Genomic DNA, 25,968 nt, shown 5'->3' on the forward strand with positions numbered 1-25,968 from the left:
GTTGGGGGTTGGGAGGAGCCCTTCTGCAGTGTGTTTTAACATGTAGTTCGTTACATAAAAGCCACTAATCTCCTTTTACATTGCTGTATCCCTTCAGGGCCCAGTCACTTTCAGTGATGTTGCTGCCTATTTCTCGGAGGCAGAGTGGAAACTTCTAGATAAATGCCAGAAGGAGTTTTATCAAAATGTGATGAAGGAGATCCACCAAGCTTTGATTTTACTGGGTAAGAGGACTTTTTTCTGACTATTTATTTCTCTAGTTCGAAGGCAGTTTTTCAAACACAGCGGACCTGACATCCCCTGACTGTGCCTAACTGTCAACTAACCATAACCAATCTAGCAAAATCAAGTAAAAACTATAACTTGACAATACTGAGTAATTCTTTGGAGATTAAGGTTACATACTGAATCACACGAGAGACCCTCCTACTACCCAAGGGACTCCACATAGTAATTGTGTTATATTTGGTTTGAAGTACATTCTTCTTTCATTGCACATGGAATTTGGGGGCTATGGAAATGATTATAGTGAGTGGTGCAGAGATCTTGACTCAGAAAAGCTGAAGTGGGATGAGGGATGCGGGAGAACATATAAGTTCTATAGGGAGCAGTAGGTTGTGTATTCCCTTGCAAACCACTGTTGGAATTGAGCCGTCCTTGCTATATACATATAATGAATGGGAATAGGCTTTGCTATTGCGATTCATACTGGAATTGTATTCTACAATGTTTCGCCTAAGTATCGTATCAAAAATAATAATACAATAAAAGGAGTTGAAAAAGAGGTCTCAAAGATATTTTGCAACAAAAGTTACGAATGCGTTCTGACACATTAGTATGACACAAAAAACAAAACTGCAACGGATACTACTGTAAAAGGAAAAGGATATTTATGAATACTTATGTATGTAGAAGTGCAATCACAACCATCCAGTCATGAGGATTGGTCTGTACCCAGAACTACCAATTACAATAACTGTCATTGGAAGAACAAATGTTGAGTAGATGTGTGTAATATGTCCCCAGTGTCAAAGCACAAAAACAATATTACAGTAAATAGTAAACAAAAAGGCTTTTGCTAAGTAACAGACAACTACTAAGAAATGATTAGTATGTGTTGTAGAGGGAATGGACACAAAGAACAGCTTGTCTGTTAAGGTGATCTATTGACAGGGGTGGGGAAGGGTGAGGGGGTCTCATCAGGACTATGAATGCAGGGACATCCTGAATGGCAATGGATGTTCTATGCAGGAATGAGCATGCACAAAGAGTAAATCAAAATAATAAAATTACTCTCTGCAAGGTGAGAGTAGATGGCTTCTAGCAGCCTCTGGGTAAACTGATCGGCACGAGCGGGACGATGCAAGCTTCCTCGTATCTTGACTCAAATGCCGCATGTGTACAGCGACCCGCTGATGGTAAGATATCTATCCAACGGCTGGAAGGCCCTCTCCTCTGCAGCACTCTCCTTTGGCCCCTGGCCATATTGCGGGGAAGGGGCCAGCTTTAGGGCAGGGGGGGTGGGGAGCGTTGCGGCCACACTTGGGCGCTGACCTTCAGGGGTGCCTTGTGTTTTGCAATAACTTATGATTGGAGAGATGAGGGGCACTTTTGCCCAGTGGAAGTGAGAGAATCTGAGGAAGAGGTCATGGGGTTGGAGTGCCAAAAATGATTGTTGCACCGGAGGCTACCAGCGATAAAGCCGGACCTGCACAGGGAAGACGGATCGGCACCTTCAAGAGGGAGCTTTCCCTGTTTCTTGAATCACTGACATATGCTGCATAAGCGTACAGCAACCTACTGATCCTCTGATATTTTGCCTTCTCTGCTTTATTCACCACTGGTCCCCGACCATATACCCAGAGGCTTCTGGAAGCGTTCTTACTCTGGCCTAGTGAGGTATATTATTTTGATTTGCTCTGTGTGCATGCTCACTTCTGCATGCCACGTCCATTACGATTCAGGATGTCCCTGCATTCATGCATTCATAGTCCTGATGAGACCCCTTACCCTTGTAGAGGGTCGAAACGCAGACGGAAGATCAGTGTAACAGACAAATTGTTGTCCGTGTCCATTCTCTCTACAAGGCATACCAATAATTTCTCAGTAGTTGTCTGTTACTTAGCAAAAGCCTTTTTGTTTGCTATTTATTTAAATGTATATTATTGTTTTTGTGCTTTGACACTGGACACATTAGGACTCTCTACTTATCATTTGTTCTTAAAATGACAATCATTGTAATTGGTAGTTCTGGGTATAGTCCTGTTCTTATGACTGAATGGTTGTGATTGCACTACTGCATATATATGCATTCATAAATATCCTTTTTCTTTTACGGTGGTGTCGTTTGTAGCTTTGTTTTATTTGAGTTATGCTAAGGTGCCAGAACTCATTCGAGACTGGTAGGTGTTGTCCTAGTTGCTAAATATCTTTGAGGCCTCTTTTTGTCCTCTTTGTATTGTATTATAATGTTTTATATGATACCCATGTAAAGCATTGTACCATAAAATTGTTGTATATCCAGTTTTCCATAGGTATAAGGGTTGCTCTTGAAGCCAATTCTGGAAACTAAGACTGGATTCTATACCAGCCCTATTTTGCTTCCCTATGGGAAAATGGGAGTGTGGATACATGTATCAGCTTTTCCTTAGGATGATGCTTCCTCCAAACGTTATTGTATTTTACTTTTTTCTACTAACTGTATGTAAAGTGTACTAAGCCTCTTTTTAACCTTTTTTGAAAGGGTTTAATTTTAGATCATGCAGACCTACTTTATTTTTTATCCAGACATTAAGTACGCTCCCCCTGTATTACCGTACATTCCTACTTCAGATGTGCGGTCCGCTGTTGCAAAAATATGAGTTTTTAATGTTTTATTTATTCATTGTCTCTTTTCAATCTCATGCTTTTTATTTAAGTCTGATGAATGTTGGACTGCTGTACTGTGATTGTTTTTTTCGAATTAAGTATTTCTTTGATTGAGTGACTCTGAAAACAATGTTTCCATTTGCTTCATAGATGTGTGCCTCTTGTCCTTGGATAAGTTTGTGCCATATGGCAGTCTCTGAAGAGGATGTATTTTTTGGCTAATAGGCAAAGAGAATTTCCCATACTAGAAATCTGTGATACTGTTTGTCGTAACAGCCCCAAGTGTCTTGCTTTTTGGCACTTGTATTGTTGCCACCTTGGAAGTCTCAAAAATGAGGTGTTTCCATGGTGTTCGTTTGGTAGCGTAGCTAACAACCAACAGCATTCCTCAAAGAAATCAAAGCAAGCGATGTTGTAAGTTGGATTGTAGGGTTCATTCATGGGTTAAAGTATTTGTAGCGCTCAAAGGATTTCAGGCCAGGACTTATCTTGTCGTCGGTAAGGTTTCCTTGTAACACTTATTGAGTAGTTATGCACACCCCTTCGATGACTGCTGCTACTGAATTTTGCATGAATTTCAGGAAAATAATTTAAACTTGTACAGCATACTCTTACAAATTGCATGCAAACTTCAGAGCATTGTTTTGCTGGAAGAAACTCTTCTTTTCAATTTGCCACATCCTGCGTCTGACATTGGCATCAGCAGCTGCCACCTGAAAGCTGTTTTGAGACCATTGTTTATCCATAGCTGGATATTCATTCATAGTCGTTGTCAGACCTTGTTTGAAGGGCTACATGGTGGGCAGGAGCTACTGGGTCTCAACTATGTTGATTGACCTAGTTTACCATGGGAGTTTTGGGCTTAGTCCTACTACATATCTGTGCAATGGGCTAGATACACCTTTTCTGCACTTGACTTGCAGAGTAGCCGAGGGCAGGCAGCCGAAGGCTTCCTGAGGGAGGTATTGTGGGCCACAAGAGTCCAGGACTCGTCAGACAACCAGCAACACAATAGCGTATTGTCCTAAAAAGTGCTTAACTATTGGGTAAAATACATTACAAATAACAGTGTTGTTGTGTCTCCATTCTCCAGTCACAGGAATGCAGTCAATGCACTTCTACTTTCTGGGTAGTCTGCATCCGTGTGACCGTCCTGTTCCCTTCAGAAGCGGTCGCTCCCCTCACCTCCTCTCCTGTTATCGTGCAATACTGCTGATTAGTGCCTCGCAATTGTTAATATTTTAATATTAAGCTGTGCCGCGCTCTGTAACACTTCTGTGCCTTGCAATTAATTACGCTTGTGCTTTTATCGTGGTGCGCTTCGAGATTTGCTTGGTGTAGCGCTTGGTGTATTTGCTTGGTGTAGCGCTTTACCACTGCTGACCTGAAATAATATTTCTCCCAAAGCGCTCCATTATTGATATAGCTCTTGTTCTCGGGGACCCTTTGCAGTATTTGTTTTCATTACGGCCATTTTGTTTGTTGTTGGGCCGTCCCAGACCCTCCCTGCACCTCGCTCCCGCCTCCCAGCTGCCCCTCCCACGCTCCGCCCCCCTCCACTCTCCATGTTAGACAGATGGACATACGCGCAGCGTCCACGCGCAGCGGTCGCGCCGAAGGTGCGCCAAAGGTAAGCCCGTCTACGCCCGTCCGCGCCTGGACCGCGCCCAGCGCCAGACCCCCTGGTCCTTGCAAATTCCCCTCCACCCGCATAACGTATGACGCCGCCACCCTCCTAGCCCTTAACCCCAGACGCACACCTCTATGCTACGAAGCTGCCCCGGGACATACCCACGGTCCTTTCGCCTGCCACTCCTGCAATTTTACCAGTATCAAGACCCATACCACTTCCATTAACCCCAAACACAGCTCCGACTCCAACCACCTGAAGTGCATCCTGCTGAACACCCGCTCGGTCCACAGACACGCCACCGAACTCTGGGATCTACTTGACACTACATCACCGGACGTCGCCTTCCTTACTGAAACATGGATGAACGCATCATCAACACCCGACATCGCCATAGCGATCCTGGACAATTACAAGATCATCCGAAAAGACCGCACCGTCCAAACAGGAGGAGGCATCGCCATCGTCCATAAGAACACCATTAAAATCCCGACCGGCTCCGCCGAACACCACCACTTCCAGATCCACACCGACCCTAGGACCACACTCAGAGGCACCCTCATCTATAGGCCTCCAGGAACCCGTAAACAATTCAGCGAAGATATCACTGACTTCATCAGTCCACATGCCCTCGCCTCCGAGAACTACATTCTACTAGGAGACCTCAACTTCCACCTGGAAAAGAAAAACGACTGCAACACCACCACCCTTCTTGACAACCTGGCCAATCTCGGTCTCAAACAACTCGTTGACACCCCCACCCATGCAGCCGGACATACGCTCGACCCAATCTTCACCTCCAGCAAACACATCTCCTTCGATCGCACCACAGCACTCCATTGGACGGACCACAGTTGTGTTCACTTTAGCTACAAAACCACCTTGACCCACAACCCCCCACAACCTATCCCCCGAAGAAAATGGAACAAAATTTCCACCGACCAACTCTTCACATCCCTCAACCAAAACCCACCCGCCCTCCCATCGGACCCAAACCAAGCTGCCATCAAATTCATTTTTTTTTTTTTTTTTAAATCTTTTTATTGACAGGTTTTTACAATTATATCCCCCTTCTGGAACCCAGAGGGGGCGAGGAACGGTTAACTAAAATACATCCATAATAATGCTTACGCCATAAAAATGTAAGAAAAAAAAAAAAAGGAGAGAAAAATTAATGCATACTCTTACATTATACCAAACATATGGCACATTAGATCCTAAAAAAAAGATTCCTTCCTCATACTTAAATATTTACATCAACCAAACTTAGCATAAGAACGTTGTTTTCGTTAATCTTATATATTGCAATTAAACAAATTATACATAATTTTAATTCTTATTAAGACTCTTTCACCTCCCTTACATCCCGATGATTCTTATACCATTTTCTACACCATTTACATTATATACAGATTATATACATTATATATACAATTCACACTTCTTCCTTCCATTTCATTATTGGCTCCCAAATTTCCAATCCTAGTTTCCTTGCACACTTTCCTCTTCTTGAATAAATCGCTTTTTCTAGATTATATATACTTAATAGCTTGGCTAACCATTGCTGGAATACTGGTGCCGATTGTTCTAACCATGCTGAAGCAATACATAATCTATAGACTGCCATGGCGACAAAGATAAAATAATTGCCCTCCTCATACTCATTGCCCAAGTCTACCCCCAACAAAATAGTTGCAGGTGTTAAACTAGTAAATAATTTCAATGCCCTTTGTAGGAACATTTCTATCTCATTCAGTATTGTCAATAGACATGGGCATGTTGCAAACATATGAATAACATCTGCCTCTGAACTTCTACACCTAGGGCAATTTATACCAGTAGTCGCCCCCCATTGTGCAAGTTTCGCTGGAGTGTAGTATAACCGATAAATGGTTTTATAATGCTGTGCCTGTAGAGACGCAGAGCACAGAATATTCTTTCCTAATTCTATTGATATATTAAAGCATTCCTGCTCTATGCCCAACTTCTCCGACCAACTTTCCCCCCACTTAGCCATATCGTCTGTTTTAGTGTCAGTTAGCTCAGCGTAAAACCTTTTAATTGTGCAGTCTACTCCATTATGTATTGTCTCTAGTATACTGTTTTTCTCAAATCCTCTCAATCCCCCCATTTTATTTTGTAGGAAACTTCTGATTTGTAAATATTTGAAGAAGTGTCTTGTTGACAAATCATATTTCGTCTGTAGGTTTGCGAATTGTTTCATCCCCTGTGGGGCCATCAGATCCCCCACTTTTATTATCCCTTTTCGATGCCATTCTGTATATATTGAGTCAGAAAAAATATCTTCAGGGAATAACGTATTCTCATTCATCCTCGTGTATCTATTAAATTCTCCCAATCCGAATTTCTTAGTGAAGGCCTTCCAAATATTATGCGCACCCAAAATAGTCTTAAAACGTGTTCTTTTAAAATAAGCTGTATCAAAATTTTTCCCAAAAATATTTTTAACTTCTTCTCCCATCAATATGCCATATATTGCTAAGGAACCCAGATGATCTTCTCCTTCCGCTTCTGCTCCGCCTATTAATCCTACCATAAATTGCAAGGCTGCAGCCCAATAATAAGACTTTAAGTCCGGTAATGCCCATCCTCCTCTTTCCCGTGGAAGTGCCATAAATCTTGCTGCTCTCCTAGTTTTACCTTTGGACCAAATAAAACTGTTAATCATTCGTTCGGTCTTTTTAAACCAAAGGTTATCAAACCATAGTGGGATCGTCCTAAACAAATATAAAAACTTCGGCAATATTAGCATTTTTATGATGTTTACTCTGCCGACCAGTGTGAAATGTAGATTATTCAGTCTATCTAGCTCTATCCCCACTTTTCGTATGATGGGGTCTATATTTAGCTCTACTAGCTTTCCCAGTTCTGAAGTTATAGTTATACCCAAATACATTCCTTTCTGTGCCACCCGTGGATCCTGACAGATAGCATTACTATTTTTTATGATTTGTGTTTTTCCAGTGTTCAAAGAATATCCTGACACTTTCCCAAATTCTATAGCCTCCTGTTCCACATATCTTATAGCCTCTGTGGGTACTGGTGTTACGACAGCCACGTCATCGGCATAAGCCAATATCTTACAGTCCCCCCCTAGGTGTGACAACTGGGGGTATGCTCACATTTGCTTCTAGTCTCCGAATTAACGGATCTAAATATATTGCAAAAAGTAGCGGGGAGCACGGGCATCCCTGCCTAGTCCCCCTATTTATTATTACTTTTTCTGTTGTTCCTGAATTGATTCTGATTGTAGCAACTGGAGCGCTGTATAGAGCCTTTATCGCTGTAAGAAAGCCATTTCCAAACCCCATTTTTTCCAGAACACTCCACAAATATATCCATGATACGCGGTCAAATGCTTTTTCAGCATCCAAAAGTAATACCGCAAACGGCTCCCCACTAACCTCCGTTTTATCCATAAGGGTTATTAGTTTCCGTATATGATGCGTGGTCCCTCGTCCAGGTATAAAACCATGTTGACTAACAGTGACTAAAGGTGTTATTACACTGGCGAGTCTTATTGCCAGTGCTTTTGAATAGACCTTTGTGTCAGTGTTCATAAGGGTAATTGGTCTGTATGACCCCGGGTCTGTCGGTATCTTTCCTTTCTTTAGGATAACTACTATTTCCGCCCCTGACCAGGTATTTGGTGTTGACGATCCCTTCTGTGTCTGTTTCATGATATGTACCATGTCTTCCCCTATCTCCTCCCAGAACACCTTGTAAAACTCTAACGGAATCTTATCAGGTCCGGCCGCTTTTCCAGAGGGTAAGCTCTTCAAAGCTCCTTTTATTTCCTCTTCATCTAATGGGTTATCAATCCTCTGTTTCTCTATTTCATCCAACTGTGCCCCATCGTAATGATTCAAATACTCCTTAATGTCTTCGGGATCTTTTATATCATTTTCGTGGTATAGATTCGTATAAAAACCCCTGAAGACTTCTCTAATTTGTTGGACATTTGTTACAATCCCTCCTGAACTATCTTTCATTGCTTTAATCTCTCCAAATGATACCTTTTGCCTTGTTCTTATTGCTAGCATTTTACCAACCCTTTCACTCATCTCATAGCAGTTCTCCCTATTAACCGCATATTGTTTAGCCGCCTTCACTGCTATAGATTCTTCTGCTTCCATTCTCAATTTCGCAAGCTTCATAAATGCAGGATCATTTGCACCTCCATCTCTAGTCTGGTCTGGTCTATTGCTTAATTCTTCCTCTGCTAGCAATAATTCCCTCCTCAAAGCATCATTTCTCTCTTTCTCCTGTTTCCTTCTCCTAGCCCCAAAGCTGATAGTCTCTCCCCTCACTCCTGCCTTAAAACAATCCCATACTATCCCTACAGGTGCTGTATGCCTGTTTATTGACATAAATTCAATTATCCAGCTCTTCATGTGTTGAATATATGCCTCATCCTCTAGCAGTGCCTTTTCAAATGTCCACTCTGAAACCTTCCTTGCAACAACCAATCCCTTTAAGGTGACAATTAGGGGGTTGTGATCCGCTAAAACTCTTGGTAGTCTCTCAATATCTGCACCATCGATGCCTTGGCTACTGATTAAAAAGTAGTCTAATCTTGCACTTACTCTATGTGGTGCTGAGTAGTAAGTATAACCATCTTGACCTGGCTTAAGAGTATCCCAAACGTCCAATAGCCCATTATTTCTTGCCAAGGAACAGACTGCTTGAAACACTCTTTTCTTCCTTCCTTTATATTTAACTGGAGGTCCTAACCCCAAACCCAGTCCCCCTGCTCCATTGATATTAAAATCCCCTCCTATTACTACATATGGAGCCCAGGTCGCCAATTCAATATCAACCTCCTCAAAGATTTCCGAATCATCCCCTGTGGACCCATAGATAGAGCCAAGGGTTACCCATCGTCCCCCTATCAAACATTCTATTAACGCCCACCTTCCCCAAGCATCCTCCCATTTTTTCCTAGTAGTAATGTTTCTTTGTCTTGCCATTACAGCAACCCCCCTATTCCTAGCCCCCTGCCTAGAGTATGCTATGACAGTAAGACCTAACTGGTCAAGCAGCTTAATTTCGGATGCCTGTATATGAGTCTCTTGGAGTATGAGAAAATCTAATCTTAGACTTTTAATCAAAACAGCCACCTTCTGCCTTTTTGTTTTGTCATTGAGACCACACACATTCCACGTCATTATTCGGGTATTCATCCTGTTTTTTTAGGTAGTTTACCCTTCACTTTGCAAATACCGTACTGATACATACCACATATTGGACTCACAGCCATGTATAGATCATATATTTTCCCTATTTTATTAATCCATGTATTACAAATTACTCCCCCTCTACTATGACTCCAGCTTATTTGATGTTCCTCACCCCCCCCGTTTCCCCCCCCTGAACCCCCACCCCGACTGTCCGGCCCCCCCTACAGGCAAATAGGTCCATGGACCTATGTGTGACAGCTGTGTCTGGTTGGGACCACCGCGTCCCCCCCTCCCCCCTGTACTTTAATCTACTTTAAACAAACAAACAAGGTGAACGCATTACATCATGCCTATATACAGATTTTCCATACCATACAGTTCTATATTCTTTGTGCTTCTTCAATATTTCATACAGACATATACATATTCTATCTTTTTATTTTCTTTTGGCAACCAAGGCTACCGCTTGATCCCTATCAGCCTGTGTCTGAGATTGTGTTTGTTTCTGCGGGTTCCTTTCTCTTAACCATGACAGGAACTCTGCCGCTTTAATTTCAGAGTAGAAGATTTTGAACTGCCCATCCTTTACAACTTTCAGTCTACTTGGGAACATTAGATATGCCTCACAGCCAATTTTTTGAAATGGTGATATTAACTCCCGCAATCTCCACCTGCGTTCTACCGTAGTATGGCAGAAGTCTGGCCTAGCAAAGAATTCAACATCCTTATACCTACACTTAGCCTGCGGCTTTGCCTTCGCCATTATTTCCTCTCTCAGTAAATAATTACCCACATGTATTAGTATTGCTCTAGGCTTATTTGAGACATCGCCCTTCCTCTGTGTAAATGGAAATCTATGAGCGCGTTGGATCTCTGATTCCCAATCCCAGCCTTTTGAATCAGAAAATGCACCCTTAAGAAGCTCTATAACGTAGGCCCTGACATCCTGCCCTTCTCTTCCTTCCGCAATACCCAAAAGCCTAATGTTATTTCTCCGCTGCCTGTTCTCGAAGTCTTCCAGCTTCCATAACACCTCACTGTTAGTCTTCTCTTGCTCCTGTCTAAATTCCTTCCAATCCTTCATTTCATCTTCAAGAACCCCTGTTCTTTCTTCTACCTCCGTAACTCTCCCCGCCAAATCTGCATAAACTTTGTTTACTTTTCGAAGGGAGCCTTGTATCTTTTTACTTTCCTGTCTGGCTCTACGACTTTCCACCCTTGCCTCTGTTTGAATTTGCTTCAGCATTGAGAACATTATTCCAAACCCCATTGGTGAGGCTTCCCCCTGTGAGCGGCCCTGACTCTGACTCTGATTTTCGCATTGACTTTGTCTAGGTCTTTGTTCAAGAACCCCTGAAGTACCCAAGTTTCCATCTAGCCCCCTCTTGATACATCTGCGACGTGGCTGAGTATTCCCAGTCAAGTCTCTTCGCAACACTGGTGCTTACAGGGCTCGTAGTGCCCTTTGGTTTTCTCCTTTTTTTTGTCAAAACTTTAGATTTGTGCTTTGCAGACAGCTCCTGCTCTGAACCCCCTCCAGAGCCTGATGTAGCTACTGTTTCTGTTACCAGACCTGACAACGTTTGATCACTCACCACCTCCTCAACATTAGAAGAGTCCTCCGACTCTAAATCACTCCCCCTTTCTCCATCCGCCCCCACGTCCTCATCCTCCTCCTCCCCCTCATTTACGGAAAAGAAACACTCATCCGTTGGAGTGCCAGGTAAAGTCAGTGGGACAGTTAGATTATCATCGATAATAATATCCCCATTAACTCCCCGTTCAACCAGACTATTCAAATTAGGACCAATAATATCTTCCCCCGTAATAGCAATCGGATTAGGAAGGGAGTCTTCATACATATTGTCAGTATTGTCAGTATTTTGTTCTCTTAACGCCTCTGTTAGTGCCGCTGTTAGCGCCAAAATCTTATCCGGAGCCGATTCCTTGGGCAAAGTCTTTTCCTCAACCGGCTGACTACTATTGTCCACATTGTCCACATTGTCAATATCAATTGCCATTTCTTTCTCTTTTCCATGTCCCTGTTGGTCCAACCCTTCCACACTGTCAATATCAATACCAATTACACTATTGAGCTGTTTTACCTGAGCAGCAGTCTCACTACCATCTTCCCCTTGCTCCTGTGCCATTCCTCCTCCCGATGGCTCAGTGACCATATGAACATTCTCACTGACAGGCACCGGCATATCTGACTCAGAGTTTTCTGCCAAAAGCTGAGCTGCGGGAGAGCCGACATTTATTAGGCTCACCCCGGGGTCGGGGACTGGGTCTGCGAGGGACGCCACGAAATCTGACATCCCACGAGGGTTAACAGCAGAAACAGCAGAAACTAGAAAAAATGCCTCGGAAACTAAGGGCTGTCTTAGACTTCCCTGCTCCAACGATTTTCCTTTGTTTGTAGAAACCGCCTTACTCATTTCCTTGCCCTTCTCCTTTTTCTTTTTTTCCCCTGCATTACCAGTCTCCTTACTTCTTGTTGCCTTCTTCCCCTGATCAGTGATACGCTGCTCCTCGCGCTCCTCCTGAGTCCGCAGCAACTTTTTTGCTCGTAAATTGGCTGCCGGAGCATCTGTCTCGCTCCAGGCACCTTTCTCCTCCCTCAGGGCTCTAGCAATCTTCGGAGCCATTGAACGCCAAAGCCTGGGTGGAGCTGCCTCGAGCCTCTGCTGCCGATGATGCTGCTGCTGCTGCCTCCAACCACGCACTTTCACCATCAGCTGACGCGTGTAAGCCAGTGTCCACGCCAGCGCCGATCCCAGAGTCAGAGAGGTTATTGCCTTCGTAAACAGCCTGACCTCCGTTGCAGGTAAAACTTCGAAGAAATCCGTTAAGCTCTGTATCTTTTCCTCTATTATCTCATTTGTCTCATAGCCACTGCTTGAAGCACAAAACCCGCCGTCAGCAATCCGCTAAAGCCGCGTCGCCTTTCATTCGGTAATCAGCCTCAGGGAGCGAAGGGAGAACGCGTCCTCTCCCTACAGACTGCCGGCGGCCATCTTGCCCCGCCAGCGCCTTGCCCCGCCAGCGACTGCTATCAAATTCAAACAATGGATCACTCACAGCGCTAACGAATTAGCACCCTTGAAAAACCATCACACCAAACAAGACAGCAAAAAGGCCCCCTGGTTCAACGATGACCTTAAGAAATCCAAAAAGCTATGCCGTACTCTCGAAAACATGGAGAAAAAACCCAACCACCGACAACATGACTTTCAAGGCAGGCACCCGCAAACACCACCAGCTGATTCGATCCACCAAGAAATCAGCATTCAAGGATCGACTCGACAACAACGCCCTATGGTAGATGGTTTTTTTGAAATGCAAAATTGGTGAAAATTAACCAAAATGAAGTAAAAGAAAATGAGACATAAATAGATTCATTCTGGACAAATTGCGACGATGTATATTGTTTAATTCGTATGCATCACTGAATTTAAATAAAGAGAAAAAGAACAGTATTGGCACTCTTTTGTTCAGTCTCACTTGATCACAGCATTCAAGGTGTATGCTATTCACTAGCCTCTACGATTCAGATAGAGCAGATGTCTTCAAACTGTGGGGCATGCCCTCCTGGCGGGCGTGGATGTGTTTCCAGGGGGGCGCAAATGGGCCTGCAATTACATGTAAATGAAGCGAGCCTGGAAGCGGGAAAGGGGCGTTTCCAGGCTGTCTTCACTTACATAAAGCAGTTACACTACTTTAAAAAAACGTGAGTACAGTGTGGTGTTCATACAGTCGTTCATAGATGTCTGTTTCAATGGTGACGAGTTATTGTTGTTTTCTTTTTAGGTCGAAGCCTAGCGACTGTGCACATGCGCAGTCTCGCTCGCGAAATCTTATGATCCTGAGGAAGATTCACTATTGGGCTTTAAGCCCCGTCCCTCTTTCCCATTGGCCGGCGTCACCGTTTAGGTTAAACGGTGGCCAGACATTGGGAAAGAGCACTGTGTGATGTACTCTTTTCTCTCTTTCTGCCGTCACACTTGGACTGACTACCCTGACTTACTGCTGGCGTAAAAGGTTTATCATTATGGGACGAAACAGATGGCCCCATAAAGAAGATAAAAAACCTTTTACACCAGCAGTCAGGGCAGTCCGTCCAAGTGGGACGGCAGAATAACAGAAAACTCAGCGTCATGGCGGGGCGCTTCTTGTAGAAGCTGCATGATTGATGAGATGCGCCTCGGAGCTTCGCCGTAATCGGCATTATCCAGGATTCCTGCTGCCTTCAGCATAACCCCTGTCCTCGCTGGAGACCAAAGGAAGCACCAGAAAGGCCCAGAGATATGGCCGCGATGACGTAGCCAAGCCATAGGTAACGCAACAGCTCTTTGGGCTGGGGCAGCCAGGCTGTTCATTCTGGGCACTCACTTCAAGGGCGATGATGTGACCAAGACGAGGTGAGCAGACCCAGTCACAGCATCAGACATCTTAGCAGGAGGTCTTTCCTCATGGTAAAGACAGACGCCGGAGACAGCCGCTGCCTGTTTCTTGAGGGTTCCGGTCTTATCTTTAGGAAGGAGACAGGAGGGAGAGACCTGTGAAGGTTGGAGGGATGTCTTGGGCTGAGAAAAGCCTGGCACATTATAGTGCGGTAACTGCAAGTCCCCTTTGATTTAAAGTCCGTTTTTATGCGGGAATCGCAGTCACCAGGCTCTTAGTATCATTTTTTCTAGCGCCGAAGAAGTATGCGCAGCTCTGTGTAAGCGCTTTAGTGCCGGCAAATAAACTTTCCACAAGCTGCCAGCGGACTCTTTAAAGAGCACGCCCTGGCAGCACCAGTCTTTTAGGCTTTTGTACATTAAATGGATGATGACAAGCTTTTAGTAATAAGAGGTGGCATGCCCAGGGGTGGCTCCCCATGCCTTACTATCCCCCCACATCGGGGGGGATTGGCCAAGGGAAGAGTCTCCTCTGGGGTTACGGGTGTGCTGCGTCATGTCAGGTGTGCCAGGCAGGGTGAGGGGGTACATAAGTGCCCCTCAACATGTTTTCTGCCTCTTGATGCACCGCATGTGCCGCGGACGCCTGGGGGCTGGACACGCTGTCTCCCACCCTACCGCTTACCCAGCGTTTTGGCGAATTGAGACATGACATAAACTTTGTAATGTTTTACTTTATCGTTGCAGGTGGAGTTACAGGGCAATCTGGAAGCATATGGGTACAGAAGGGTACCTCAGCGCGGCATATAGGGGTGCCAGTGCCTAACCCCAGGGGCCTCATGGGAGGTTCCTGGAACCTGTGTCAGCGCCCCGTTAGTCCTTCGGGCGGTTGTGGGCCTGAGCAACCGGGCGCTTGCCTAGCTACGCTCCGCCCTGAAAGGGGCGTGAGTATAAGGGACCAATGGTCATGTGATCCGGGAAGGGGATCACCGGAAGGTGCAGTACATAGGTGGTTCGCCACGGTGCTGCTTGGCTCATTAGGCGGGCAGGTGGCGAGAATGCTGCCTGCCCTTGGATCGCCTGTAAGCTAACTCACCAGATTACATAACGTTGTATGTAATAAACCTGCAGCAGTTTTTCCCAAGTTAAAACTTGTGGGGTGTGTAATTATTTGCGGGAAGCATGCTAAAGGGGGGGGGGCCGTTGCCATGATGGTACTATGTTGAGTGTGGAGGTGGCTGTTACCACGTGACTCCACGTCATCAGGGACAATGGTATCCGTTGAAATAAATCAATAATTACGTCTCCCGGAACGCTTCAACAGACGCCGGAGACGGCCGCTGCCTGTTTCTTGAGGGTTCAGGTCTTATCTTTAGGAAGGAGACATGAGGGAGTGACCCGTGAAGGTTGGAGGGATGTCTTGGGCTGAGAAAAGCCTGGCACATTATAGTGCGGTAACTGCAAGTCCCCTCTGATTTTAAGTCCTTTTTTATGCGGGAATCGCAGTCACCAGGCTCTTAGTATCATTGTTTCTAGCGCCGAAGAAGTATGCGCAGCTCTGTGTAAGCGCTTTAGTGCTGGCAAATAAACTTCCCTCAAACTGCGAGCAGACTCTTTAAACCGCACGCCCCGTCAGCACCAGTCTTTTTGGCTTTTGTACATTAAACAGACGATGACAAGCTTTTAGTAATAAGATGTGGCATGCCCAGGGGTGGCTCCTCATGCCTTACTACCCCCCTGTAACCGTGGTGTGTTTTAGTGAATAGTCTGTTAATAATAGTCTGTTAACTACGCAAGGCACCACGTGATTGGCTCAGGCTTCAGCCCTGAGCTTCCCTTTTTGTAAATCCTCCCTTTCACATGTATTAATACAATGGTCTCCGTTGAAATAAATCCATAATTACATCTTCCGGAACGCTTCGATTTTTACAGTAAAGCCCAGGGCTGAAACCTGGGGTCGCTGATGAGACCTGCCGGGCCATCTGATTCCTACCAGAGGGTCCTTCTCCAGTAAGATAAGTAACCTTGATGACATAGCATATGGCCCATGGAGGCTCGGGTAATGCAGAGTCTTGGGGGGCAGGATGTATCGCAAGGTTTGGAAGGTGGGGGACTGGTTGGAAAGTATTGTATGAGATGGTGGCAGAGGAGACCAGGGTCCGAATGTAAGATAAAGGACAGGTGCAGGGAGGGCTGGCAGCACATGGACCAGGGAGAAGGATGGCATAGGTTTCAAGGGGCCAGTGGGGTGGGCTAGCTACTGGTTCTTCACTTGGATGAGTAGGTGACTTAGCGGACAGCATCAGTGAAGGGCTTCCTGCCTCACAAAGAAGACTGAGAGTGCCAGCACCGGTGCAAGCTTCACTCCCTCACAGAGAAGGTAGAGCGTGCCGCACCAGTGCAAGCTTCACTCCCTCACAAATAAGGAAGAGTGCACCAGCACCAGTGCAAGAATCAGCTTCACTCCCTCATAGACAAGGAAGAGCGCACCAGCACAAGCTTCAGTCCCTCGCAGAGAAGGAAGAGTGCACCAGTGCAAGCTTCAGTCCCTCACAGAGCAGGTAGAGCGCACCAGCACTGGTGGAAGCTTCCCTCCCTCACAGAGAAGGAAGAGTGCACCAGTGCAAGCTTCAACTTCACTCCTTCACAGAGAAAGAAGAGTGCACAAGTGCAAGCTTCACTCTCTCACAGAGAAGGTAGAGCGCACCAGTTCAAGCTTCAGTCCCTCACAGAGAAGGAAGAGTGCACCAGTGCAAGCTTCACTCCCTCACAGAGAAAGAAGAGCGCACCAGCACAAGATTCACTCCCTCACAGATAAGGAAGAGTGCACCAGCACCAGTGCAAGCTTCACTCCCTCACAGATAAGGAAGAGTGCATCAGCATCAGTGCAAGATTCAGCTTCACTCCCTCATAGACAAGGAAGAGCGCACCAGCACAAGCTTCAGTCCTTTGCAGAGAAGGAAGAGTGCACCAGTGCAAGCTTCAATCCCTCACAGAGAAGGAAGAGCGCACCAGCACAAGCTTCACTCCCTCAAAGATTAGGAAGAGTGCATCATCACCAGTGCAAGCTTCATCTTCACTCCCTCACAGAGAAGGAAGACAAGGAAGACATGACGTTGTGCCAGGCAAGCGTTGTGGGGGAAGGGAAATCCTTTAAAGAGAGTCAGGATTTCCATTCTCTTTTTGAAACTCAGGAGCAGCAACATTGTGGTGGTGTCACCAGGGCTTTAAGTGGAAGCTTTATGAATATTATATACAAGTCATAGTTGCTGCTTATTTATCTTATGCAACTAACAACCATTGACAAAGCCAATAGTCCTGGCTTGTTGTAGGTATGATGTTTCTTGTTGAATCATATATCTGGATGCAATAACAGAAACAGCAAAATAACAGTGGGGTGACACACTATGCTAAGCACAAATTTTTTGCTTATATATTTTTACGCCACACCCTTAATTACAATGGCCAAGCCCCTTTGAGAGACCCCCCCCCCCCACCAATTTTTTCATCCCACTTAAAGCCCTGCTGGGCACTGCTGTGGTGACCCCTCGAAGTTAACTAAGGGGCACTTACCCCAGTTTTGGAGTGCAGCCCCCTACATTTCGAAGTAATCCACTGACGCCGGCATGAGTAGTTAAAGCTATGTAGCTAGTAGCTAAATGCCTTCCCTGGACCACTGGATTCAAGCAAGCCGGGCTGAAGACGGCTGGAATGCCAGAAACCTCGGAAGCTTCTTTCCGGTCCAGGGAAGGCATGGCTTGGCAGTTCAGGCTGGACTGTTCCCATGAGGCACAGGGTCAGACTGATTTGCATATAGCCATGTCTGAACTGGGGTGGCAGAGTGGGCTAAAGAACGGTGATGGATTAAACCCAGATCTTTTGACTGGGTGTGAGTGTTTGATTGATTCAGATGCTCCGTCCATCACCACCCCCTTTTGTACCGCTTTTGGCCGCCATAAGTGTGGCAGGGTATGCTCAGACGTGAGTCCCTTGCTCACTTTGCCACTGGATTCAAGCAAGCCGGGCTGAAGACGACTGGAATGCCAGAAACCGGTCCTCGGAAGCTTGTTTCCGGTCCAGGGAAGGCATGGCTTGGCAGTTCGGGCTGGACTGTTCCCATGAGGCACAGGGTCAGACTGATTTGCATATAGCCATGTCTGAACTGGGGTGGCAGAGTGGACTAAAGAACGGTGATGGATTAAACCCAGATCTTTTGACTGGGTGTGAATGTTTGATTGATTCATTCAGATGCTCCGTCCATCCCCACCCCCTTTTGTACCGCGAGAACCGAGTAGTAGCAGCTGGTTCACAAGTTAGAAAAAAGGGGCCAGTAGAAATAACAAGCATTAAAAATGCAATAAGTCTTACCTTTCATTAAGTTAAAGCCATTTGCTTTGCTATACAATACCATTAGGAAAGCAAATGGCTTTAACTTAATCAAAGGCGAGACCTATAGCATGTTCAATGCTTGTTTAAGAAGAGGGCTGCTTCCTGTAAAAAAGAGGTAAAGATGGCACATTGCAGAGTTTCATCTTACTCGAGGAGCGCCTCATTAATTTAGGACATGCTTAGTATATGCCTGGACAGCGCTAGTTGGTTTGGCTCAGCATTTTTAAATGGACTGCATGAGGCACTGTAAGGTAGACATCAAAAGCACTTGAATTGCATGATGGAAGATTGCTTTTCTCACAGGTTCTAGGACCAGTATTTAAAAATCTGATTGCACTTATGTGAGAGATTTCTCCTTCTTTGTGCCTGACCATTGATACAATCTTTAAACTGTGCTAAGGAATTCTTAATTTCTCTTTTAAGGGTTGGATTGCTCTCCTCTGTATTCCACTGGAGGAAGTGTGTATTTTTTTTCTTCGAATTTAACTTGCACTTTACTGTTGAAAGTTATGTATTCTGGTTGTTTCATTTTGTTTGCAGGTGTTGTGTGTATGAAAGAGAGCTATATATATATAGCAGGGTTATTTAAAATCTGTGCCTGCTTATGCGTGTCTCAGAGAAAGCTACATAATTGTAAGTGTCATTTCCTGTGTGCGAGGGGAGGTGTGTGTGTGTGTGTGTGTGTGTGTGTGTGTGTGCGTGCATGCATGCATGTATGTGTAAGAGAGTGCTGTATATTTAGAAGGTTCATTACAAATGTGTGTCTGGCTGTCAGACTTTTTATTTAATCCGATCAATGTCAAGAACAGTCGAGAACTATCAAAGCTGTAAGTACCAGTGGCGTAACTAAGCCCCTGCAACCCTGTCGGTGCGGGGGGCTCGAGCTTCGAGGTCCCCCTCCGGCCCCTGGCCTGAGAGCTCCGGACTGGGTCTGGAGCTTGAGGGGGGGGGGCTGCTGTGTAGTTTGCAGAGGGGACCCCTCAAGTTTTGTTACGCCACTGGTGTTTGCTGCTAGTACTGGTGTTTGCTGCTAGTACTGGTGTTTGCTGCTAGTACTGGTGTTAGCTGGGAGTACTGGTGTTGGCTTTCTGGGTGGATGTGGACAAGCAGCCAAGGTCTAGTTGAAAAGTGGCTTAGAGCTGAGCCTACATACAGTACAACAAAGTTATCATAGTTGTAATAATGATGTGAATGTTCATTCAGAAATGTGAGTTTTTGTGAATACATAGCACTTTAATGAAGTCTCCTAATGTCTAACTATATTTACAGTAGAAATGGCGATTAAATGCCTACAAACACAGAAAACATAATACATCATGAGACTGTTACTGCAAGACCGTACAGCAATATAAAAAAGCAACACCTATAAATGTTACATATTGATTCTGTTCAATAACTAATCACAAACACCGAACACTTTGAAAACAAGAAAATGAAACTGAGTACTACGGAGTGGTATGGGGCATGGTCAGTGAGTGTAAATTCAAAGTCAAAGACACCAAAAAAATAGAAAATAAATCTGCATTTTTATTTGTGTTCACTTTCAGGTAACTGCTTATAAAAACATGCACACACCTCAGTTGAATAATTAATGCAGGTTAAACTAATCTAAGGGAAATATACTGTTTTATCGTATGAAACCTCAGTTGGCTAATATGATCACTGTGGATGTCTTCGTGTGTGACCAGAGAGTCACAGAATTAAATCCTGATTGATGCAGTGAGGAATATTGACTTGCTTACAGTGCTAAGAGGTCCCAAATTGGGACAGCAAAGCACTGTGAAAGCGATTATATAAAATGTGTATTGCACTATATAAAACAAGTGCTTTAAAAATACACCTTTTAGCAATAAGCATTCAGACTATATATAGTGAAAATATTTTAATGTGTCCATTTAAAGAGTGCACTGCTTTTAACAGACACATATATTACATTTCAAAAAGAATAAATATTTTGTCACCACTAAGCTGAGTGACTGCATTAATTAAAAGCTACACTGACTCCAAAGAAGCCTTTATATGTGGTGGTTAACTGTTGCACACATTTCTTTCTGGTAGCAGGCATCTTGGTGAGAAGGCATGTTTCTTCTTTAGTTCTCTACTACATGTTTCACAGCACGGGAGCCCTCCACACCATCTGTGAGTGGGCACCAAACACCAGTTATGGCAGTCTTCCTATGAAAAAGAACATGGGTGCATTTTCCTTGTTAGCATTAGGGCCCAAGTCACCAGTGTTGTGCACACACGGAACAGGGCTTAAGCAACAGGGGGCAAAGGGAGCCAAATGTGCTTTTTTTCATTGTTTGTTTTCACACAAGGAAGCAGAAAGCCTGTGTTGGGCATAAAAGTAATGGCCCGTTTATTAGGCAGAGAAGGCGGCCTGCTTCAGAGAGCTGTGGGTATCATTGGTGCTGCATTTGCAGGGAATACTTGCTGGGCCAGTGCTTCTTTGAGCCTTAAAATAATGGCCCAAGGGAGGGGGAAATTAAGCAGAGGAGACACCTTGATTTGGACATGGATGATGAGACTTGGGAGGGAGAGGGATGGTGTGAGATTGGAGCCCATGTTGTTAGCAAACATAAGAGGTAACAGCAAGGCAGTACCTATCATTAGTGAAACTGGCACAGTGACACTTTTACACCAGGGCCCACTCAATCATAATTATGATTGTTTTGCAATACTAAGTGGGCATGGGGGCCCATTTTCTTTCATAGCATTAGGGCAGATGGCGCCCTTGGCACAAAAAGGGCAGGGGGGGGCAGTGTGCAGTAGCTCATTTTCTTCCAGAAAGAAAACAGCCTTGTTTCAAGATTGAAATGATGGTCACACATGATGGAAAAGGAGTGAAAGAAGAGGAGATAGCCTGCTTCTCAGCACCCCACCATCATTAGTGCAGCAGGTGGTGTGCATTGGGCCCCACAGCATGGCAATTATGAGCGGTAGTGTTTTTGGTCAATTCTGTTCTTGTTTGATGCTGTTGCTTTTTTATAAGCTCACATCTAGTGTGGATTACGAACTACAGACGAGCACCCCGAAAATTATCTCATGATCGCTGCCCTCTGTGATCATCTCTCCTCCTCTTCCTCCTACTATCCAAATATTTGCGGTATAGTTTTGGAGGGGGCCTCACTTCAAATGATTTTGATTAGGGGGGGCTCAGAGCAAAAAAGTTTGAAGACCTCTGAGATAGAGGGTCCAGCTTTATATTTTAGAATTTAATGCAATGACTTGTTAATAGCAAAGATGTTTGCTCAAAACAGTCAGAACCAACACTGTGATGCTGGATGTTTCACCCCAGCCTGTGAAAAGGAAAATAAGTGCAACAGAGAATGAAGGGCCTGTACCCTGTGGACAGCCTAGATGCCGAATACCCTGCAGACCTGTAATAATATGTTTTTCCCCGTACAATATTAGCAAGGACTTTGCTGTGTTCCATGCTCAATGGTGGTAACCCATTATGTTGATAAGTTGACTCCTAGCATCTGGCTATTCTGAGTTGCAGGAACCCACTCCCAGAGAGTTCAAAGTGACCTTGATGTGATGATCTAGTATATCCCAGGAATCCATTACATGTCCCTTGCAGCTGTGCAATCTCACTGGTTTTCTTGTTCTGAAACCTTTAAGCCCCACCCTTGCAGCCTTTAAGTCTCCAGCAAATGTGCTTGATGCCCTCTCCACCAAAGTAATTGAGTGCTTACCTCAACCTCACTGTGCACTTCCAGGCTTCTCATTATGCACCTTTAGTGTTCGGGCATGAGCCGTGATCGACTGGTGTAAAGCAAGAATAAGTACTGTTTTGCTTTAAACCTCAGGAGCCTTGGTCGTTTGATGAAGCTTACTTTTTAGTGCACTCCTTGTTATTTTGCTCACTTAGCTGACATCAGGTGTCCAGTATTGTCTTTTTAGGAGCTGGTTTTAATGACTCAATGAAATCTAGACAAAGAAAAATACCCATTCATCCAGTGTCAAATGACTGAACATGTAACACAACACATAGCTGCACCCACCAGTTTCCTGGACTTGGTAACCTTATTAACATGAATCTGCGAGCAAGCAACGTGGTACTCATTCTAATAAGTCATTCTGTTTCTGTGACTTGTCAGCAGGGAAGCTGTTAATAGCTGCTTCCTGTCTGTGATATCACTTTTGCTATACTACTTGCATGTTGTGATTTGATTTTGATCCTTATGATTACCTTGTGGTTTCACAATGGTCTGAAAACACTAAAACTATCACTGAAACAATATTATTGCTGCAAAACCTTTCAACAGAAAGCAGTGGTAGGACCTATTCCGGACCGGTAGGGCACCTGATAGCAATCTGCAAGACTTCTGTGTTCAGTTAAGGATATGGTACCTTATGTATGTGGGATACAGCAGTACATAGAAAATGACATTTGTTGGACACACCTTAGAGGGTCACTGCAACCTTCATTTGCTCAGAGTGCTTAAGTTGGGCCCTATGATCATTCAAGTCAAGTCAAACTTTATTCGGTCATTCGACCATAAAAGTGCAAATGCTTACAATGCAAAGTAATAATAAAGAATACATTGCAATAACACCGTACATATGTTGAAACCATCAAAGTCCAAATGCTTACAGTACTGAATTTCAAGTTTGAATGTATGACAGTGTTCATTGACTGATGTACAATAGAATATTGATCGACAAAATAACGGACATGATAAAAATAGTTAAAATTGTTGATTAAAATGATAAAAAGCTAAAAAGTATAGTTAGCCAGTGGGAAAATCCTGTTCAAGTGCATTTGAAGTCCCACTGTAAAAACAAGATTAAAAAAAATCGGACCAAACAGTTTTGAAGTTCCTAATGTTGATGGCATGATCTCGAATACTGAGTTCAAAAAGGTGGAAAAGAAGGATGCTATAGCAAACATATCACTTCTCAAGTGTGTGCCTTCTAATTATTCATATTTGTCCGAGAAACTTGGCTACTGCACAAGCAACGAGTGTACTTGAATCTGATTATAAAATACGCAGTGCTTCCTGGTGGCATCATGCTCCCAGCAGCCTACAGACCGGTTGTAACCATTTGCGCCTTGGAGAGGTATACGGTGGACAGACAAAAAAATATATATTCAATTGACTCGGTGGACTTAGCGCAACCAGGGCAATGTAGCTGTCCTGGTACGGGTCTACTCCACTCAGCTGTTAAGGAGTTCACAGGAAGTGATCCAAATCTAAATTGGATATAAAGCTTTCTATCCTGTGGTATTATAATGGCCTCCAGATGTTGCTGGTGTCCGCTTTGGATTTTAAAGTCCATAAATTCAGTTGTGAGGCAGCCACCCTGTGACTGTGTTGCATTAATCTGAGCCACCCATTTCACGTGTTGCGATTTGAGCTGCCTTTTACTGGGTAAAGAGCAAGGTTCATTAGCGTTCCAAGAGCTCCCTAAGCCTATCGCTGTGAGTAGGAATCTTGACTTTGGTAAACCACCTGATTTTGTTAAAACGGTCGAGTTTTCAAACTTCATCGGCCGCAGCCGAGTAATGTGAAAGCTCAGGGGTTTGTTTCAGACGCAGTCAAAAAAGCAAAAGGCAAAGAAGTCGTGCCTTGTTGTCAATGGTCATTCACTTTATTACTTGATTGTGGAGATCAATTCAAGGAACACAATCAAAGGGCATGATGCAGTCCAGGCTACATTCTCTTCCAGTCTGAGAGGTTTTATTTAGGTGCCGCGGAAGGTCACAAAGTATTAGGCATTCGTAAACACAACGCTTTACTACACCGTTGTATTTGCAACGCTCTGCTAACTCCTGCGACCCAGTGCCTCTTCATCCCCCAAAAGAACTTGACAACAGTGCTGACGGTCTGTCCTCCAAGAAAGTTTGATACTCTGGATCAGTGGGAGTTTGATTATTATTGTACTAAACTGGCCAGAGGATAAGACCAATGTGTCACACCTACAGAAACAGAAGCAGGAAGATGTTTACAAATATAACAACCAGTAGCATTCTCTATAATTGTTTAACACAACCATGTAAGAATTTTTTAAGTATTCATTCTCATACTTGTTAATATCTAACAATCTTCGTTATGCTTAGGGCTATTCTTTATAGCAGTGTTTGAGAGATCTCACAGAATGAAATGTGTGCACTGGCAGTCCAGTAACAGCAGCCAAAATTCAAATGACAAGACCACACATATTTTCTCTTCTGGTGGACATTTTCTCTTCCGATCTGTCTTACAAACATTTAAAAAATCAAAGCTCTTCAAAAATCAGCTCAAATTATTTTTCAACACTTCACAGTTTTTCTGTATAGACTTTTTCAGCATCCAAGGGTTTCTAAGTCCCTTTATCAATGTATGAATGCTCTTTTGGTTCTTAAACCACAAATCGAAGAGACCTTACAACTTAATTTCTTCGTCTGGGTCTATTCTTCCCAACACGCCCACTCAGGTGCTGTGTACTTCTTGTTCGGCTTTCTCTGTCTTGTTGATTTACATGTTGCATCTCCATCTGAGAAATATATAGCCCTCACTTAAGGACTTAAGGTAATCCAGTAGCACTTTCTTTTGTTTTGTCAGCTACGTTTAAACCACTAAGTACAGAGCCACTTTGCATAATACTTCGTTGCGAACCGTCACCTTCAGTTTGAACTCATTTTCCTCAAGTTTCATTCCATGCAACTAAGCTTCCACTCAAACTTTTGTTTTCATTGTTTGCTTTTGAATTTAGTTTGTCACTTTGATTTTCATTGTTTTGACCTCCCATGTTTGCTTCATCTGTCACGCCTCCCTCTATATTCACGTTTTGAATGTGGTTCCCTGACTCAATAACTCAAGAAAAAAGACTTTCTATTCCCACACTGTTCAAGTGTGTGAGGCATAAATCCAATAAAGCAGTCCGTTCTATTTTACAGCAGAGTTTGTAATCAAGATAACCTTACAAGTCATCTTCCATCACTGTTGAAGGCCATATTTTCGTATATGCTTTTTTACAAGAATCCACTCTCCTGGTTGTACATCGTGACATAAAGTGGGGTGGTAGGCTGCTCCCGATAAGAGACGGAGAACACTGTATCACCAAATGATTGTAGTACTCCAGGATCAGGTCATTAGTAATACACAGCAGGCCTGTAAATGCCCACAAAAATCCTAAAACGACACTGTGACCGCCGCCATCGAAAATCATAAGCAATACTACAGGCTGTAGTAAGAGCAATGAGCTCACCGACCTGGGCAGAAAATACATTGCACAATATAATACTTGAACAACGTATGTTAATGTGCAAACAGCATATGCTGCACACACATGTCCTTCACTGTCTCTTAAATAATAACCATTGACACACAGAATCAAATCACCTTGATTCAATGGCACACCCTTGTGCCAGTTCTCAGTTTTGTGCACAATTCTGTGACCTCCAATTAATCATGATTGTCTCTACTTTCGGAAATGGAAAAAGTGTAGCAGGATTAGAAGTACCACACTCTTCTGATTAACACATATG

General features: G+C 44.1%; 1 protein-coding gene across 1 annotated transcript in view; it reads left to right on the top strand.

The window, feature by feature from the left end:
• Positions 1–25,968, top strand: part of LOC144781842 (uncharacterized) — a 469,031-nt gene that overhangs the window by 115,073 nt on the left and 327,990 nt on the right. Inside the window, exon 3 of the mRNA XM_078660870.1 lies at positions 98–224. Coding sequence (XP_078516996.1) covers positions 98–224 — 127 coding nt within the window. The remainder of the gene's footprint in view (positions 1–97; positions 225–25,968) is intronic.

This window comes from Lissotriton helveticus, chromosome 9 (assembly GCF_964261635.1).
Source record: "Lissotriton helveticus chromosome 9, aLisHel1.1, whole genome shotgun sequence".
In the NCBI taxonomy this organism is placed as follows: Eukaryota; Metazoa; Chordata; class Amphibia; order Caudata; family Salamandridae; genus Lissotriton; species Lissotriton helveticus.